Source organism: Leptinotarsa decemlineata, unplaced genomic scaffold (assembly GCF_025532065.1).
Source record: "Leptinotarsa decemlineata unplaced genomic scaffold, Ldec_3_MD MMD2_tig00000010_RagTag_RagTag, whole genome shotgun sequence".
Classification (NCBI taxonomy): domain Eukaryota; kingdom Metazoa; phylum Arthropoda; class Insecta; order Coleoptera; family Chrysomelidae; genus Leptinotarsa; species Leptinotarsa decemlineata.
In genome coordinates, this window is record NW_027412538.1 from 7,173,002 (window position 1) to 7,192,408 (window position 19,407).

At 34.5% G+C, this 19,407-nt stretch overlaps 2 protein-coding genes across 11 annotated transcripts in view; both read right to left on the bottom strand.

Moving 5' to 3' along the window:
• Window positions 1-19,407, bottom strand: part of enc (R3H domain containing protein encore) — a 97,921-nt gene that overhangs the window by 4,273 nt on the left and 74,241 nt on the right. For 8 of the 10 annotated variants that reach the window (XR_012464576.1, XR_012464578.1, XR_012464572.1 and 5 more), the window contains 8 exons: window positions 18,652-18,923; window positions 17,906-18,183; window positions 15,543-15,741; window positions 14,868-15,045; window positions 12,360-12,761; window positions 7,458-7,708; window positions 6,173-6,317; window positions 5,027-5,165 (listed from right to left, as the gene is read on the bottom strand). Coding sequence is in view for 1 of the 10 variants with exons in the window: in XM_074171303.1 (XP_074027404.1) it covers window positions 5,027-5,165; window positions 6,173-6,317; window positions 7,458-7,708; window positions 12,360-12,761; window positions 14,868-15,045; window positions 15,543-15,741; window positions 17,906-18,183; window positions 18,652-18,923 (1,864 nt within the window). In the remaining 9 variants the exon portion in view is untranslated. The remainder of the gene's footprint in view (window positions 1-5,026; window positions 5,166-6,172; window positions 6,318-7,457; window positions 7,709-12,359; window positions 12,762-14,867; window positions 15,046-15,542; window positions 15,742-17,905; window positions 18,184-18,651; window positions 18,924-19,407) is intronic. The other 2 variants (XR_012464577.1, XR_012464579.1) reach the window with 1 other exon arrangement.
• LOC141480849 (uncharacterized) lies at window positions 2,210-3,690 on the bottom strand. The gene is made up of 2 exons (XM_074171567.1): window positions 3,139-3,690; window positions 2,210-2,371 (listed from the first exon to the last, which is right to left on the bottom strand). Exons 1-2 carry the CDS (start codon window positions 3,382-3,384, stop codon window positions 2,210-2,212), a joined length of 408 nt encoding a protein of 135 aa, XP_074027668.1. The 5' UTR covers window positions 3,385-3,690.

Consider the following 19,407-nt stretch of genomic DNA (forward strand, 5'->3'; position numbering starts at 1 on the left):
TAATCTGAAGTCCATAGTAGTATTCGATCCTAGACATTGCGAGATTTTGCAGGACACAAAAAATAAGGGATATGGACAGAAATATGTTGAAATAAGCTGAAATTAATATTATGATATTACGAATTTTCAATGCTGAAGAAAGGTCCATAATGTTGCACAGAAACCAAATACCTAAACTTACCTAAAGTGAAGTGTAATAGCAAATTCAATCCGTCAAAAGCAGCCTATTTCACTGATAATGAACAACATCGCCAAGGACATTTAGGATACATTTAAGAATTGTCAGCTAATAGATATTTATATGAATGTTTCTACTCTGAGACCCATAATATGTTCATACTTTTTTTTTTTGGTATTTCCCTAAACTTTGTATATTGATATATTAGAGCAAAAGATTACCTGGGTGGTCCAAAATGTACCGGGCCAGACCCAGAGATGGCGGTAGTTGTTTGAAAAATATCACTGTATTAGAAAGTACACAATCTATAAAGCGTATGTTTCAAGTTTGACGACGCTGCGTTGTTTAGTATTTGTTTGGCAGCCATCAATATCGAACGTTTTCGGTGAATTTTTGAAAATGGAGAAAATTAGTCATCGTTGTGTGGTACAGTACTTTTATTTGAAAGGTCTCAGCTCAACCAATATGAAAACTGAACTGAATTTTACTGTGGGTGAGTTTGTTTCTACGTTTACAACAGTAAAATTTAGGGTAGCAGAGTTTAAAAAGGCCGTACGAGCTGCAAGACGAGCATCGCAGTGGTCGACCAAATGGGGTGACGACTCCAGAAACGATAAAGAAAATCCACAAAGTGGTACTGAAGGATCATCGGCTCAAAATGCACAAACTAACAGACATAGTCGGCATTTCAAAAAGTGTGGTACATCGTATATTATCTGGAAATTTGGACATGAACAAGCTGTATGCAAGATGGGTGCCGCGTTTGCTCACACACGAGCAAAAACAGTGTCGTGAAGATGTTTCAACTGAGTGTTTTGCGAAGTTTTACAGAAACAAAGCATAATTCTTGCGTCGTTTCATAACCATGGATGAATCATGAGTCCATCACTTTAAGGCCCCCATAGACGTCGTTCTTTTTCGACTGGATTACCCGACGTGCAAAACTGTTCGGGTAATCCTGTCGGTGTGTGGCAGAAAACCGTCGTGATTGCCGGCGTTCCAAATTACCTGTTGTGATCTGATTTTTCACGACGGTTTTGTATGGGATCGTGCAAGTCGGCCCGTATGTGGTAGGCACACCGCTAGTCACCAAGTAGATTTTGAATACCAGTAGTGTGCGTATTCAGTGTATATAAAATGAGTCATTTGAGGCAATGCAGTAAACAATTTATGACGGAATTTATTGAAATGTACAGAAACTTTCCATGTCTCTGGAAAGTCAAATCGAGCGAGTATGCTGACAGAGATAAAAAGAGTAAGGCGTAGGAGAAGATGTTAACCAAGCTAAAGGAAATTGATTCATCGGCAACAATAGAAATAGTGAAAAAGAGAATTGACTCAATTCGAGGAACATTTCGGAAGGAACTTAAAAAAGTGAAAGCGACGATGAAGTCAGGAGCGGGTGCTGATGATATATACCAACCACATCTTTGGTACTATAATCTTCTACTATTCTTAACCGATCAAGAGACGCCTCGAAAAACTAAGAGCAATATAGATGAAGATGATATCTCAGCATCAACTATGGTAAGGAATATTTAATAAAATACATATAAAAACATCATTACATCATTTGGTAGAGCATAGTAACAACATTCAGCAATTATTTGAATTAAATAAATTTTTCTTGCCAAGTTACGACTGCGTCAGTATTAAAATATAACATGTATAAGTCTCGAATCCTTTTTGCCTCTTTAGATGCATTTCGGTTATAACCCCGCTGCAAATTCGTCATATTGTCCTGTCCAGTACCTAAGCCTTTTTCGATTATTCCTGTTTCATGCTGTTCTCTGTCAAAACTAGCTGAAGGTGCATAAATCTCTCTGCGATTTCTAATCAAAAAGTTGTGAAGTATGCAACAAGCCATGACAACCGCCAATTGATGGCAGTATGGAATATTCTAAATCTTGCAGCCATTATACCGAATACATTTTCTATTATGCGACGTGCATATAATTGAAAATTCTTCTTTCTGTGTTCAAATCTTTCTGGCCATATGGTTTCAAAAACTCGCTTTTCAAGGCAAAAGCTTCATCGCCAATGAAAACATATGGAACAATAATAAGAGCCGCTATTTGCAGGTGGTATTATAGTAATATGTTTGCCGTCTACTGCTCCAAGGCAATTAGGAAAAATCCATTTATTTTCAAAGTCCTTGGAAATAGTTTTCCATTCTTCTGCAGTTTTGGGAAACTGAAACAAAGTGTTACTCTAACTCTACCGCATAGTTCAGAAATTTGAAATGAAAGATAGTGAACTTTATAGGTGTATATGTTACTTATGTTGTGACCATTTTTTATGTGGTCGTGAATTGAATTGATAACGATACAAATTATGAAAAAAACTACCCAACTATTGTTTCATTGTAATTACGATTTCTATTTTTTCACAGGAAGAAATAGACTCTCAAGCAAAGTCACTACAATCTCCGCAATCCATTAGCGATTTAGAGACAATGAAACGACCGTCGTCAAGCCAGTCGAGTACATCATCATTGCCTACAGCTAGTGTGAGAGCAAAAAGACCCTGCAGGAGCAAAGCTGATGAAGTGCTGGAAAAAGTCAGCCGAAAGTTGGATAGTGATGACAAGTTTTCTGTGGCAGGAAAAAACATCGCAAACAAATTGAGAGAGTTATCAGGAGAAACTGCATTAATAGCGGAAAAAATTTATATCAGACATACTTTTTGAGGCTGCGTTGGGAAATCTTTCCCGAAATACGAAAATGACTTTGTCTAATAGTACATGTCAACAACCTCCTGCCCAGCAACCAAACAGTAATAATACATTTAATGATATCAATTATGACAGAAATGTCATAATTGATATCATTTCGAACCAGATTTCAATTTACCATAAAAACACGAAACTCAACTGATTCTATTCTGTTCACATAAACTTTCATTCTATATTTTTATGTATAAAGTAAGTAAACATGTGATAAAATAAGTTTTTTTCTTACCTTCAAATAATCTTTTTTTAAAACATAGTATATAGCTTTACAGGTTTCGGGTATGATGTGTCCCAAAGCTTGAGGAGATATTATCGCTGAAAATTTCAAATCTTCGTAGCTTCTTCCGGTAGCGATAAATCTCAATGTGGCAGTAAGACGTTCATGGGGGGTTATACTTTGTCTCATGAGAGTGTCCTCTTTCTTGATTAAAGGCGTTACTAACTTAAGAAGTTCTAGGTACGTGTCTTCATCCATTCTCAGATAATTAAACCAATCACCTGGTTCTAACCGAAGATCCGCCAATAAATTAATGTGAGAGAATTTTGTTTCCTTTTTAGAAACCACTCTTTTGCCCACTTAGAGCGTTTTCTCTTAGCATATTTAACTTTTATTGCTAAAACCGCAGCTAACGCCACTGTCGTCTCCATGACAATGACAATACTGAAGGAAAACTGACCCGAGCAGTGTGTGGGCGCCACCACGGTTCGTGATTGCCTGAACAGTTTTGCACGTCGGGTAATCCAGTCGAAAAAGAACGACGTCTATGGGGGCCTTTACACCCGAGACAAAAGAACAATCAAAACAGTGGACTAAAAAATGAAATGCAAAGAAGACGAAGACCGCTTCATCTGAAAACAAGATCATGGAATCGGTTTTTTGGGATGCGCGTGGGATTTTCATTGACTATCTTAAACGGCTAGTATTATGCAAACTTATTGCAAGGTTTGTGTGAAGAAATCAAGCAAAACGGCCGCATTTCGCTAAGAAAAAAGTATTGTTTCATAAAGACAATGCACCAGCTCACAAATCCATTATCGCAATGACCAAAATTAAAATTTGAATTGCAACTTCATGCACCCTATTCGCCAGATTTAGCCCCCTCGGATTATTTTCTGTTCCTCAGTGGTCAAAGATGTTCCAACGATGAAGAAGTTATGTCGGCAGTTAATGGCTATTTTGAGGAGCAAGACAGTTCTTATCATAAAAACGGTTTCAAATTGAACGTCGCTGCAAGGAGATAAATGTTGAAAAATAAATACAATTTTTCCAAAATATCTGTGTTTTCTTTGTTGGGCCGGATACTTCTGGGACTACCCTCGTATGTAAATTGACTTAAACTCATTGCACCAGGTATATATTCGACACTGTTTAATCTATTTTCTATTATATTATATTATATACCATATGGGAATACCCATTCTAAATAAAAGACGAGGTATCTTCTGGTTTCGCAATACAAAATAGTATTATATTTTCTTTTCAATAGTTTAATATTCTCAGTTCTCAAATCTTATAACTATAGCCTAGAAATTATCTCGTCTGCTAGAGGGTCAAGTTATTTCAATGACACTTGAGATTTTTAAACATCTTTCCTACCTTAGTCAGTGAATCAGTCAAAATATACTAAATATTCTGAAGCTAATATTTAATGGAAAACGTAAATTATGGGCAACCTCAACAGATTAAAGAAAATAAAATCTAGGCTGGTACTTTGTGGTCCAATGAAACGTGAAACTCCAAACGTTTCATATGCTACTGCAGCAGACATCATCAGTGGTATGACTGTAAGAATAAAAGCTATATATCTTAAAGTTTCAGCAACGACCGAGACTCAAACTAGTACTTCCTTGTTCCACAGCCTACCAGCACAAATTTAGCTTTCTTCAGTCATGACTCTGGCTATGTTAAAAAGATGATTTGAAAAAACTTTATATGCTTCAGAAATTCAATAGTTTGAGTTTAAAACTTGATTGATCACTTTGATTCATAAATGATTTCACATATCGACTTCAATTTTTGCCAATGAAAAATGAACTACTCAACAGGAGGTATCACCTCCAAATTTTCACGGCTAAGTCATACATTTATAAGACTAATCAACACAACAAATACTCACTTTCCCTTTCCTCTCTTGTTGCGAGATCTGTTGTCAGTTGCAGGGAGAAAACAGTTTCCAGTTGGTTGAACTGTATGTAGGGCAGCTTGTCTGTTCATGCTCGGTTGTCCCCGTCCAGGAATAAGCCTGGGGTCGGGTACTGAAAAAATTTAAATATATATATGGGGCCATTCAAGAACTACATAAGCACTATAGGGGACGGGGGTATAGATGGTGATAACGTCAGCAGTAGTTATTTACTTCTTTACACATATGGCAACCCACACATTGTCTATGTTCGAAAACGAAACGCATTTTTGGGGATTCCCACAAATAATGCTTACGTTTAGGTACTCCCTTAGAACCGAGTAGGGAAATTACAGCGCGCTATTCGCTATTGTTTTGTTTCGATACATTCAATATATTGTGAGCAAAGCAAAGCACGTTGATGTTTTTGTTACTGTTAATTCATTTTCGCCAAAGTTGAATTGTTTAATTAAAACTATGTTTCATATCGATAAATCCAAGTTTTACCAAAAAATGTTCATAACGTTTGAAAAATACCATACAAATGTGAAAGTACAAAATGTACAGAAATGTTAACAAAGTGTGGTGTATTTATAAGTTACAAGCAAATTCTAACAAGGACTAAAAATGTTCATGTAAGCATGGAAGTGTGACGTGCCAGCATTATCAACCAATAATAACTCCCCAGACCGTGGTGAAAGTGATCATTGGATCCGAGGATCATGTGCTCATGAGCCAATAATGACAGCCGTCTGCATTTGTCCAGCCGAAATTTCCGCCTTTGTGCGGCAAGTGGGCATGATTTTGAGATTCGAGAGTAAAAAGTGTGATGGATATGTCGTAATTTGGCAGCTATTCACCGCACTGCAGGCGTGAAAGGCCTGTTGGCCGCCCTGTAATCCATCACACATTCGATACGAGACGCTTGTTGTCTCGCCAACTTAATCTTAGCCTTTATCTTGTGAAACCGCCGTTCAATCATCCGGGGTTCCGTCCTTCCGATTCGGAAACCGATTGAAGAGCTGTGTACACAGGGGTGTTCATTTGCTAGATGTCAGATGGTACTATTATTATCGTTACGGTTCCTACAGGTAAGTTTGAAATGTTGCAGAACTATGAAAAAGATGAAGGTGAACTAACCTGGTGCAACATAAGGCATTCCTTGATACACAGCCGGTGGTGGAATTGGCATCCTCTGCCTATCAAAAAACTGAACTTCACCAGCAGGTGTAGGAGACCGACTGCTCCTTGAAGTCCCTGGAGTGCTAGCTCTTACATTACCCATCTGTGAATAAATCCATACATACCCAAAAGATTAATTTACAAATATTAAAGTGCGACATAGAGGTATAGCCTAGATCATCTATTGATCGACGTCAATTTGATTGGCATTTGATAGGAAAAGTGTTACAGTTCTAGTGAACGGAAACTAATGTTATTGGTGAACATAGGGGGATAACTTCCTCTTAACAAACCTTAGTGGTTCTGATGACCATGAATCTTCCCCCTCAACAACCACGATTATCACGGTTGAAAAGACCCCTGACAGCATTAGTTTTGATGTTTTATACGAACAGTCTGGATCGATTGTAATTATCAATACTTGTTCATTATTTTAAAACTAAAAATACAATTTGAAATGTTCAAGTGGTATCATGATGATTGGTAAAATTACTAGATGTTATGGAGCTTCAACTTTGATTCTAAAAGGTGGATAATTCAGGTTGATTTTATACACTGAACCGCCATTTTAATAGTTTTGAATTTGACATTATTACGAAGATCAGAAAGCAGTGAACAATTATGACCATAGTGAGTACTTTCAAATTTCAACCTGTCCGAATCCCCTCCTTCTAGTTCTTTAATTCGTTTGTTGACATGTTTCGAGCTTCCATTGAAGTTTTGAATAGTAAACTTTGAATTGTTGTTACACTAAATAAAACAGAATGATTTTTGAATTTCATGTTTCTGTTATTTAATTAGAACTACCTCAACAATTGAAGTAAGTTACCACCGTTAAGTTGTTGGTTTTACTCTAGGTCTTCAATGAATCAAATATGAGATTTTAATTCAGTTCTGGTGAACTCCTCTTTGTAACATCCCTAGTAGAAGTATAAACTGTGGCAAACTTTCATGAAAAGAAAGAAGAAAAAATGACTACAATAAGGACTCCATTCAGATATATAGTACATTCATAGAAGTTTCTTTATACAAACCCTTATTGATTTTTTTTTTCAGATTACAATCTTTTAAATGAGAATTTCACTAGCGTTCAAGATGTTTCATTTTTACTACAATTAATCCCACAATGGAATATATATGGAATATATATGTTTGAAGTCATTAATAATTACATTTGTGATGTAAAAGGTAATGAAGTTATATTACACAAAATCTTTTGACGTAACAGTAAAGCACAACTTACCGGTTTATACATAACTGAAGGTACATTGAAATTTGGTGGATAAGCAAACTGATTTGGAGGTGTTTCAGGAGGCCTGTACATTAACTGTTGATTTGGTGTGGGGCAGTAACTGGCTATGACAGTAGCGGCTGGAGAATTGGTACCTGTGCTGCTCTGACTCGAACCCAGTGCAGAATTCTTACCGAATTGTTTATTCTTCATGCTGTTGTTTGGGCCGCGTTGGCGATAATCGAACTGGGTATGATGTGATCCTAAATAACATAATTGTAATATTGTCAAAAAATATCAGAAAATACCTATAGAAAATACCTAACAGGAAATCTTAAGAAATAGTTGATGTATACTACAAATCAAACATTCTGCAAGAAAAATGTCAACTTGACTGTTCGATTAATTTGCTTCAGCCTGTTCAAGGCTTTGTATATTTGGAGATATACAACTTTGAAAATATTTGGATTTCCGTTAGATAATGGTGATATGTTCCTTAATACATTGTATAAACATAAGGTTCGTTCCAACCTTGAGTCACAAACAGATTTCCAACTGTTTGTAAATCGTTGTCAACGCGCATGTCTGGTAAATATTGGTTTCTGATTAATTTGAAATTTCTGATTGGAACAGCTGATAGTTCAACTGAAGTTTGGCATGGAATTTCAACATAACCTTTAAAAATAATTTGGGAAAGAAAGTTTTTGGCTTTCTACTACTCCATCTTGATACAAAAAAAGGGGATGAGGGAATCTTCCAAAGAAAGGAAGGAAGTAATCAATTTGAAAATAAGTAACTCTATACATGGATGTGTAGATCATGCAAAGAAGTAACTTTCAGACACAAACTGAAAGAATGTCCTCCTGAAACAGCTACTTTCATATAAACATTGAATTACACGAAAGAAAAAAAAATTCTTTCGAAACAAATACTTCTATATGAACACTGAATTATACAGAAGATACTTTTCTCTACTCAGTTTATATTTTAAACATTCCACAACGAATGTCACTCCTAAAAATATAACCCCTTCAATTCTTTAAAAATAAATCTAATCAAGTGTATTTCTGGAGAGTAAAAGAAGGTTGCAGTATTTTATATCTCTATTCTATTTACTAATTTATTTATTTATTTATTTATTCACGGGTAACTCCCATTTAATATAAGTTATACAAATATCAGATTGTTAACACAAATCTTATCTAATTTAATTATAAGTAATAACAATTTAAACAGTTATAGTAGAGAATTGAAATGAAGCGAGAATAAAAGTAAATGACAGATACTAGCAATTTAAGAATAAGTATATATTAACTTATTTCTAAGAATATTCTCGGAAATATGAAAGAGATCGAATTTTGTATTATTCCCGTTTATGACTATTCTTGATAAAGGAGAATGCATTCCATAGTTACACCTATGGTAATCTATTGCAAAGGTTAGATTATTTCGTGTTTTTCTAGAGGGAACATGAAGATTTACTTGGGCAAGAAGAGTTGAGCAATTAATTCTAAAATTAAGCAATTTATGAAGGAATATAATATCTATATGTTCTCTGCGTAAACTAAGTTTCGGTAAACCAGTTACAGACCGAATTTCTGAAAAAGAGTGATCACTGAGAGGTATAGACAACTTAAAGGCAATATATTTTATAAATTTGTTTTGTACTTTTTCTATAGTGTACATATGAATTTCATAAGTTGGTGACCAAACACAGCTACAATATTCTGTAATCGATCTAACCAAAGCGAAATACAATAACTTGATAGAATTAATGTTGGTGAAGTCTTTTGTAGTCCTGCATACAAAGCCTAACATTTTCATTGCTTTGCTAGAGATCTGTTCATACTGCAGGTGAAAATCCATTTTGACATCCACCACTACACCAAGATCTCATATGGATTTCACCGATTCTAATAGTTTGCCTGCTATAGTATACATATTGTTGTGATGAGTAAGTGATCTAGAAAAAGACATACTTTTGCATTTAGACACATTCACGTCCATATCATTGTCTAGACATATCAACATGGAACTGGGAGGTCACCACAATAATTAATTTGTGTAATTAAAGATGTTCATATTTTAGGTTCACCTAAAGAATTCCTAATTTTTCCTGCGCCAGCAAATACATAATTTATTTTATAACAATTTTTGCAGGTTATGTTGTTTGTAAGTTGCATGAACATAAAACAGAAACAGTAATACGGAATACGCATGCGTCAGATTGATGGTTAGAAGATAATTCTCAAACCATTCTGATAGATTTCGAACAGGTTTGAATCTTGGATGGAACAGAAAACTGAGAGTTTACTAATGGTTGGAAACTCACGTTGGAACGCAATCACATTACTGCGCAGAATCCTGACTGTCAGAAACTGTTTCTGACGCTGGTTGGAACGAACCTATAGTGTTGAGCAGTATGAAAAACTATTTGGATGTATACTTCAGATGTATAGATTCTTGCCTCTTTAATCATCGAGCATAATCGATAACTACTAAACTTTCTGTACCTAACAGTTAGTGTCTAGAGAATCAAAAAAAAAATCGTAGTAGAGGTTGAAGAGGTTTTTTAGGAACTGTTATGTTATGTTATGTTATGTCATAGAGGACTAAATAAAGTCATTATTTATGCCCCAGAATTCGCCCCCAAAAGTGCTGTGTTGTAACAACAAAAAGTACTAGTGATTGCCATCAACGAAAAGGAAGATGAAGGAACAGATCAATTCATGGCAGTTCTAGAGAAATTCCTGAAGAAATATTTGGCAAATGGAACTGCTTCCAAGGCAAGAAGGCGTTTTTTATTGTTATTACACTTATTACAATGTAATTTGTTCTCTATTATAATAAACACGGGGTATTTATTGGAATATAATATATACCAACATGTCAATATGTCCAAAAATTTGTTTGAAGGTAGTTGACGCTAGCTTGGCTTAATGCGTAGAAATACGTAATATTTGGAAACCTCTAATTAAGCGGAACACGACCAACTCCCGCCAAATGGTCAGCTACCGCTAAAAACCATTGAAGCAGAGAGAGGGAAGAGGGGAAAGGTGACAGCAGTCGAATGACCTATAAATAGTCGGATCTCGAAGGAATAAAGCCAGTTGTCACCCGAAGACTCAATTAAATCTCAACCTGCCCCTGTTTCAATAGGAGTCCCACAGGGTTCAACCTTGGCTCCACTCTTCTTTATATTTATGAGCGATATAGGGTATTCATGTGTATCTTCCCAAAAAACAATAATCTATGCAGATGATACATATGAAATAATAGCAGAAAATGAACTATCTCTTTCTGTTCAGACTGCAAATATATCTGCTGATGAATTCTCTCAGTGGTGTACAAATAATGGTCTACTAGTCAAAAGTAATAAAACCTTTTTCATGAATTATCAACAAAAAAACGTTTCGTTAGACTACTGTCCCCTAATAAAAATAAATAATAGGTCTATAGAGGAGTCAGGCCAATATAAGTATCTAGGTTTGATAATTGAACAAAAATTAACCTGGGAAAAACACACTGACTATTTGACGTCCAAATTAAGTAGTGCTTGCTTTGTACTCAGGCAACTACGTGGAACAGTATCTCATCAAGTACTCAAGTTGGCCTATTTTGGACTTGTACAGTCTAACATATCCTATGGATTAACCTTTTGGGGAAATTCAGCACACTCGATAAAAGTATTTAAAATGCAAAAAAGAATAATAAGATGTATTGCTGGCTCACACCACAGAGAATCATGTAAGAACACTTTTATTAAATTGGGTATATTGACACTCGCATCACTCTATATATTATTATTAGTTTTAAATATAAAAAAAATGTATCCCTCTTCACAAAACAAAATATGATACATGCATACCACACTCGTCGGGGTTATGAACTGAGGCTACCCTATTCATGGTTGACCATCGGGCAGGACTCTGCAAGCTATCAAGGTGTCATCTGTTTTAACAAAGCAACAAAAATATTGAGAAATATAGACAACTTCAACAGATTTAGGACAGCTTTTACAAATTAACTTTTATCAAATGTGTTTTATTTTGTTGAGGAATTTATAAACTTTTAACATTGTCAACTTTAGAATTTTATTATTTAACATTGAAGCTTTTGGAATTTTTATTATTTTATCTTTACAATTTTATTATTTTATCTTCACATCAACTATATGAGGAATTTATACAACACATTTAACATTGTCAGCTTTTAGATTTTATCTTTACAATCTTATTATTAAATCAACTATATTCAACTGTTTTGACTAGTCCGATAAAATGTTATATATTATGTGTGTAATGTTTTTAATGACGAATAAATTCTATTCTATTCTATTCTAGACGATTGTGGATATTAACAATCAAAACGTCGTGAAGTAACTTGGTTTGGAATCTTCTAATTTCATATTTTTAATTTTCATTTCTTGTTAAATTTTTTTTTCAGCTCCTGTTAATAGTTCAAATTTTTTTGGTTGTTGTTTGTATGTTATTTCATTGTAATTTTCAGTTTTTGCTTAATAAAATTGTTTTTTCCCACTGGTTGTGTCTGAAAGTTACTTCTTTGCATGATCTACACACCTTTGTATAGAGTTATTTTTTTTTAATTATTTCCTTTCTTTCTTTGGAAGATTTCCGGGTTTTTTATAAAGATGGAAAATGATGATAGCTTGATAGTTTGTTTATTTTTTTTTTTTAGTTCCTTTTTTCTCCAGCTCTATCGACTATTACTTTGAATCCAATTTGTGTACTCCCTCACTGCCGATGTTTTTCAATAACTACTATATTCAACCTAATTTCACTGATAAGTACGTAACTTGCATTCAAACAGACCTCTGTCTATAATGTGCCAATAAATGTGAATCTATATATCTATTCAACCAGTATATTGAATGATTAATAAATGAAAGTATACCTTTAGGGTTCAAGAATGCTTGCCCATTCCCAGTTAAATTGAGTTGCTGGATGCTCTGCGCCAACTGAACGTACGTTTGAGTTTCAGAGTGACCAGTGTAAATTTGACCAGAAGCTGTTGAACTGCAACTGTTGGGAGTCGGTGTGCCTTGAGGGTAAGCTGAGATTTGAGGAGGGGGAGGCGGAGGATATGCTGTCGGAGTTTGATATACAGGATTCTGAGTATACAATATCTGCGGCTGTTGGTTTGGGTACACGACAGGGCTCGGAGGAGTTGGTTGGGTTTGATAGATAACTTGCATCTGTTGATTGTGGTACACTGGGACAAAATCTGGCGGGTTCTGATGTGGCTGTGATGAAGGTGGCGGCATGAAATTTTGAGAATACCCTGTCGGGATGTAACCTGAAAAACATGTTCATTAGGTGCAAATGCAAGTGGTATAAAAACATAGGGAGTTTTATTCCTCATTTTTCATGGTTACAAATTTTGGTAACATAAGTAAAAAAAGGTGTGACAACTTTTGGTAACATGAGTGAAAACAGGCGACATCTCTTGGTAAAATATGTTGAAAAAGTGACATCTTTTCGTAAAATATGTAAAAAAGTGACATCTTTTGGTAACATGAGTGAAAAAGGTGACATATTTTGGTAACATTAGTGAAAAATGTGACATCTTTTGGTAATATGAGTGAAAAAGGTGACATCTTTTGGTAACATGAGTGAAAAAGGTGACATCTTTTGGTAAAATATGTTGAAAAAGTGACATCTTTTCGTAAAATATGTTGAAAAAGTGACATCTTTTCGTAAAATATGTTAAAAAAGTGATATCTTTTGGTAACATGAGTGAAAAAGGTGACATCTTTTGGTAAAATATGTTGAAAAAGTGACATCTTTTCGTAAAATATGTTAAAAAAGTGACATCTTTTGGTAACATGAGTGAAAAAGGTGACATATTTTGGTAACATTAGTGAAAAATGTGACATCTTTTGGTAATGTGAGTGAAAAAGGTGACATCTTTTGGTAACATGAGTGAAAAAGGTGACATCTTGTGGTAAAATATGTTGAAAAAGTGACATCTTTTGGTAAAATATGTTAAAGAAGTTACATATTTGGTAACATGAGTGAAAAAGGTGACATCTTTTGGTAAAATATGTTGAAAAAGTGACATATTTTGGTAAAATATGTTGAAAAAGTGACATATTTTGGTAACATGAGTGAAAAAGGTGACATATTTTGGTAACGTTAGTGAAACATGTGACATCTTTTGGTAAAATATGTTAAAGAAGTGACATCTTTTGGTAACATGAGTGAAAAAAGTGACATCTTTTGGTAAAATATGTTGAAAAAGCGACATCTTTTGGTAAAATATGTTAAAGAAGTGACATCTTTTGGTAACATGAATGAAAAAGGTGACATCTTTTGGTAAAATATGTTGAAAAAGTGACATCTTTTGGTAAAATATGTTAAAAAAGCGACATATTTTGGTAACATGAGTGAAAAAGGTGACATATTTTGGTAACATTAGTGAAAAATGTGAAATGTGACATCTTTTGGTAATATGAGTGAAAAAGGTGACATCTTTTGGTAACATGAGTGAAAAAGGTGACATCTTTTGGTAAAATATGTTGAAAAAGTGACATCTTTTGGTAAAATATGTTGAAAAAGTGACATCTTTTGGTAAAATATGTTAAAAAAGTGACATCTTTTGGTAACATGAGTGAAAAAGGTGACATCTTTTGGTAACATGAGTGAAAAAGGTGACACCTTTTAATAACATAAATGAAAAAGGCGACATCTTCTGGTGACATAAGTGAAAAAGATGGATTTTAGTGTAGTCTATGAAAGAAAAATGTCAGCCCAAAGTATCAGATGACCATTCCCCATATTCTCACCAAAATATTGACGTCTTCCAGATCAATTTAGGAGGTGAACTGAAGATTGTCCACATATACAGTTCAACTTGTTATTGGAGAAATAATCCTCCAGGCAGGTTTATGATAGAAAATGAGGGAGATGAGAGTTCGAAGGGAAATTTTGAGTATATGTCTGAGTATTTTCCAGTTTAACTAAATGAAGAAAGTTGATGGATATACTATTCAACACTGGACAGCGCTGTTTCTAATCAGTTAGTTCTCAACAGTGGTACTAGCCCGAACCACTGAACTGTCCTGAAAAGAACAAGCCTGAAAAGTAAAGGTGATGGCATCTCTTCCAACGGAGACATCATTTATGGGATTGATAGAAGACACAATCCCCAAATATCCAGGATAAACAAAGCTTCCAAAAAGTTGATAGCAAAAATGATGAATGACAAAATGATAGTACATTAAAAGATTAGGTCAGTTGATAGCATAAGTACATTAAAAGATTAGGTCAGTTGATAGCATAGTCTGCGGAAGTCAAACTCATTCGAAATTGAATTGATTTACACATCACTACGTCCCGATTTGAATATCAATAATCAAATGTATCATTAATTGCAATTGGAAAAATCAATGATAAATCTTACCTGGCTGTGCCGGATATCTCTGAGAAACAGTATTAGATGCTGTGTTCCCAGGATAATAAACTGGATGATTCCAGTAACTTTGATGCGCTTGCTGGTAGGTAATTGCTTGGCTTGGAGGAGCACCACAACCCTCCCCCATGTAATAAGTTCCCGCTAATTCAGATACCATTGTTGGTTCCTGTGAATGAAAATTACATTAAATCTGCATCAAGAGTAGAAAGAACCGGATTAATCTGATATAAAGGTATGCTATAACCGTAGTTCTGAAACAAAATTGAGAAAACACCACTTTTTGAAAATTAAATCATCAGCATTTTCTGTTTAAAAAATATTTGTGTTTTTTTATTCAAAAGTGGATGACAATGATTCTTATTGAACTAAGGTGTTTCAGAAACTAATTCTAATTCTATCCAACAGGTTAAAAAAACCTTAGTACTCAACAATTCCAAATCAAGTACTGCTTCCATTTCTTGAGAACATTTCGATAGTTACTATTCATACCTGTTAACATATTTGACAATTGAAATGTGAACTTCCAACATAGAATCTTTTTTTGTTAAGACAAAAACATAAGGAAGGAGAATCTTTTGTCATGATTTTTCAAGCATTCGGTTCAATTTTGGTGGGTAATTCACTTAGCACTTAGCAAGTAAAATACTTTTTTTTAAAACTCACCATTCTTGTTTCAAATTGTGGTTGCACATGAACACCATAAGGGGCAGTGTAAACAATATATGGCTGCTGATAAACAGCCGTAGTATCACCAGTAACAGGAGTAGAATAGGTTGATGAATACCCTGGAAACTGTTGCTGCTGCTGGTGCTGCTGTTGAGGTGGAGAAGCAATGTTCTCAGTTGTTACATATGAAAAATTCCTACAACAAAAAAGCTCAGTAACAGACATCGACATTAATAATGGTACTAATCAAAATGGGTACTTAACATTACTCAATTGCGAGTTTTTAACATGACAATTAACAAAAATTCAACATGTGGTTCTCTACAGAACAACTTCTTCAAGCGTCTCTAATACCAGGAGCTATTGTATAATGAAACACTGGTTGCAGTTTCGTCAATTGTCTTTGGAAAAAGGGTTATTAAATAATGATGTGATACTTCAAGAGTGACTTATATCAGAAGTGATTATATAATGAAACACTGGTCGAGGTTTCGTAAATTGTCTTTGGAATGAAGTGTTATTAAATAATGTGATAGTTCCAGCGTGACTATTACCAGAAGCAATTGTATAATGAAACACTGGTTGCAGTTTCGTGAATTGTTTTTGGAAAAAAGGGTTATTGAATAATGATTTGATACTTCAAGCGTGACTAATACCAGAAGCGATTAAATAATGAAACACTAGTTGCAGTTTCGTAAATTGTCTTTGAAATAAAGTGTTATTAAATAATGTTGGAATAGTCCAAGCGTCTCTAATACCAGAAACAATTGTATAATGAAACACTGGTTGCAGTTTCGTGAATTGTTTTTGGAAAAAAGGGTTATTGAATAATGATTTGATACTTCAACCGTGACTAATACCAGAAGCGATTATATGATGAAACACTGGTTGCAGTTTCGTAAATTGTCTTTGAAATAAAGTGTTATTAAATAATGTTGGGATAGTTCCAGCGTGACTAATTCCAGAAGCAATTGTATAATGAAACACTGGTTGCAGTTTCGTGAATTGTTTTTGGAAAAAAGGGTTATTGAATAATGATTTGATACTTCAACCATGATTAATAACAGAAGCGATTATATAATGAAACACTAGTCGAGGTTTCGTAAATTGTCTTTGAAATGAAGTGTTATTAAATAATGTTGTGATAGTTCCAGCGTGACTAATTCCAGAAGCAATTGTATAATGAAACACTGGTTGCAGTTTCGTGAATTGTTTTCGGAAAAAAGGGTTATTGAATAATGATTTGATACTTCAACCGTGACTAATAACAGAAGCGATTATATAATGAAACACTGGTCGAGGTTTCGTAAATTGTCTTTGGAATGAAGTGTTATTAAATAATGTTGTGATAGTTCCAGCGTGACTAATACCAGAAGCAATTGTATAATGAAACACTGGTTGCAGTTTCGTGAATTGTTTTTGGAAAAAAGGGTTATTGAATAATGATTTGATACTTCAAGCGTGACTAATAACAGAAGCGATTATATAATGAAACACTGGTCGCGGTTTCGTAAATTGTCTTTGAAATAAAGTGTTATTAAATAATGTTGGGATAGTCCAAGCGTGATTAATACCAGAAGCAATTGTATAACGAAACACTGGTCACGATTTTGTAAATTATCTTTGGAAAAAAGTGGAATGATGTGATACTTTCATCTTGAACTTTCTTCAATTCCATTACTCATCATCATTACTCATGAAGAGTTCACTTTCAGACATTTAAACAAGGCTTTTGAATAAGAAATTAAATGAACCTAGATGAAATTTTTACTCCTACATACAAAACATGCTGTAGAGAAATATTTGATAGGGCGAATGAGCTGATTATTCCCTTGACAGATACATAGATATTAAATCTAAAGAAATGAACTTTAAACGTTCAAGCCAGTCTCGAACATACCTACACAGTAGGTTGAATGGACTGACGACTATCAGAAAACAATTACTCCCCTGGCTAATACCACGAAGGGCGTTGGATTATATCCGACAGGCGTCAGTGCAGGAATCTTCACAGAAAATTTCCTGCATATGCAATTGGCAATACAACTGAGACTCGACCTTCAATTTTGGAACGGGCAAAATTTTAGTTCTTTCTATATTCCATTTGACTTTGTCTAAAATCCTCTATATGAAAATAGTGAATGAAATATTCCTTTTTAATTTGAGAAAATATTGAAGAAAATATCCAATTTACATTAGATGGTGGAAATAGTGATTCACAAGTCTATGCATATATCACATGATCAATGTCTCAGTCTACAAGTACTTCACACCTTCGTAAACTCATGAATTGTATAGAAGTACTGTGTATTGCAATACATAAATGTTCATTAATCAGTTCAATCATAAACTATCCTTACCGATTTTGAGACCCTGAAGAGTTAACCAAAGTTGGTGAGAAAGGCATGATCGGACTGGTCGAGCTATTTGTGAGATGAGACTTCGAAGCGGGTGAAGATCTAATAGAACGTGTTTTTTTAGGAGACTGCGACAAATTTTCTTTGCAAGTAGACTGAGGCTGCTGAGTCCTCTGAGGCGATGGTGGAGCTTTGCCGAACATCTGACATATAGTGGCCGGTATATTGGTAGGATCATAGTGGTATATGGTGCCGTCATCATTCTTCAATGGTTTTCCGGTCTGAAAATATTAAATTTGTTTTATTACACAGGGTTTACGAAAACGAATCTTTCATCGATAATAATCGCTAATTATTATTCTAGATAATGATTTATTACAGATGTTTTTTTGAAAAAAATATGTACTTCACCTTTGAGCATTATCTCGTTAACATATATTGAGCTTTAAACTTTTTAATACTATGTAATTCCACCATAACGTATTTAAATGACACTTGTTTTGTGAGAGTTACCCTTAACAAGTGTACAAAACGCTGGCATAAGTGTTCTATATCTGAGAGGGACTACTTTGTAAGGGACAAAAAAACTGATGAATGAATGCATTTTTTTGAAAAAAAATGAAAATTCACCTTATTTTTTGAAGACACAATACATTACAGTTTTACCCTCTTTATCTCTCCCTTGCTCTCAATATTATGCAAGAACAGCGCAAGTATAAAATTTCAACATTAAATAAATTAAGCCTAACCTGAGGATTGATGATAATGCTTCCTCTAGGCACGTTCTGCATGTCTGTCACGGCCCACACGACGTGATTATCCCCACTATCGTCGATTTCCTGATGATCTTGGTTCTCGCTGCTACAGTTGGAGTTCTGTCTGGCATCCATGATGAGATGTGGAGTTGATGTGGGCGATGGTGTCACTGACTCCGACATTTGGGACTGCGATTTGTAGCCTGAACTGGAGGGACTTAAACGCCATGACACCGAACTAGCTCCCGAATCTAGAAATATTCTTCCTGATCAAAGCAAGGAAGAAAATAATGGGATTGGTCTATTGGCAATAAAGTAATGAGATATGGGGTTGGTTGCTTTATTTTGATTTTTGGTTAACACATGTTACCTTCTTATTCTGAAGTCATTTACTTATTTAGCTAATTGCTACCTGGAAACTTTTACTGTACGATATATTTTTTTTCTTGTTTCATTGATGGTCTTTTGAATTTTTCATCAATCTATTGTATCCATTCAATCCATGATATTACAGGAAAATAAATCAAATTTTTAAGATAAAAAATTCATCAATTTACCTTATTTACTCTACAACTTAATTTTTGTGATTTCTCTTATAATAAATTCAGAATCTCGTTTGAAAAAAATATCCGGCCACATGCCGGATATTTTTGCTTATATGCTTATATGCTCATATTTAATATTATATCCCAGAAGATTTTTTTTATCCCTCACTTCTTAAAAATCCTTTACTTTTTAAACAGCGAGTTC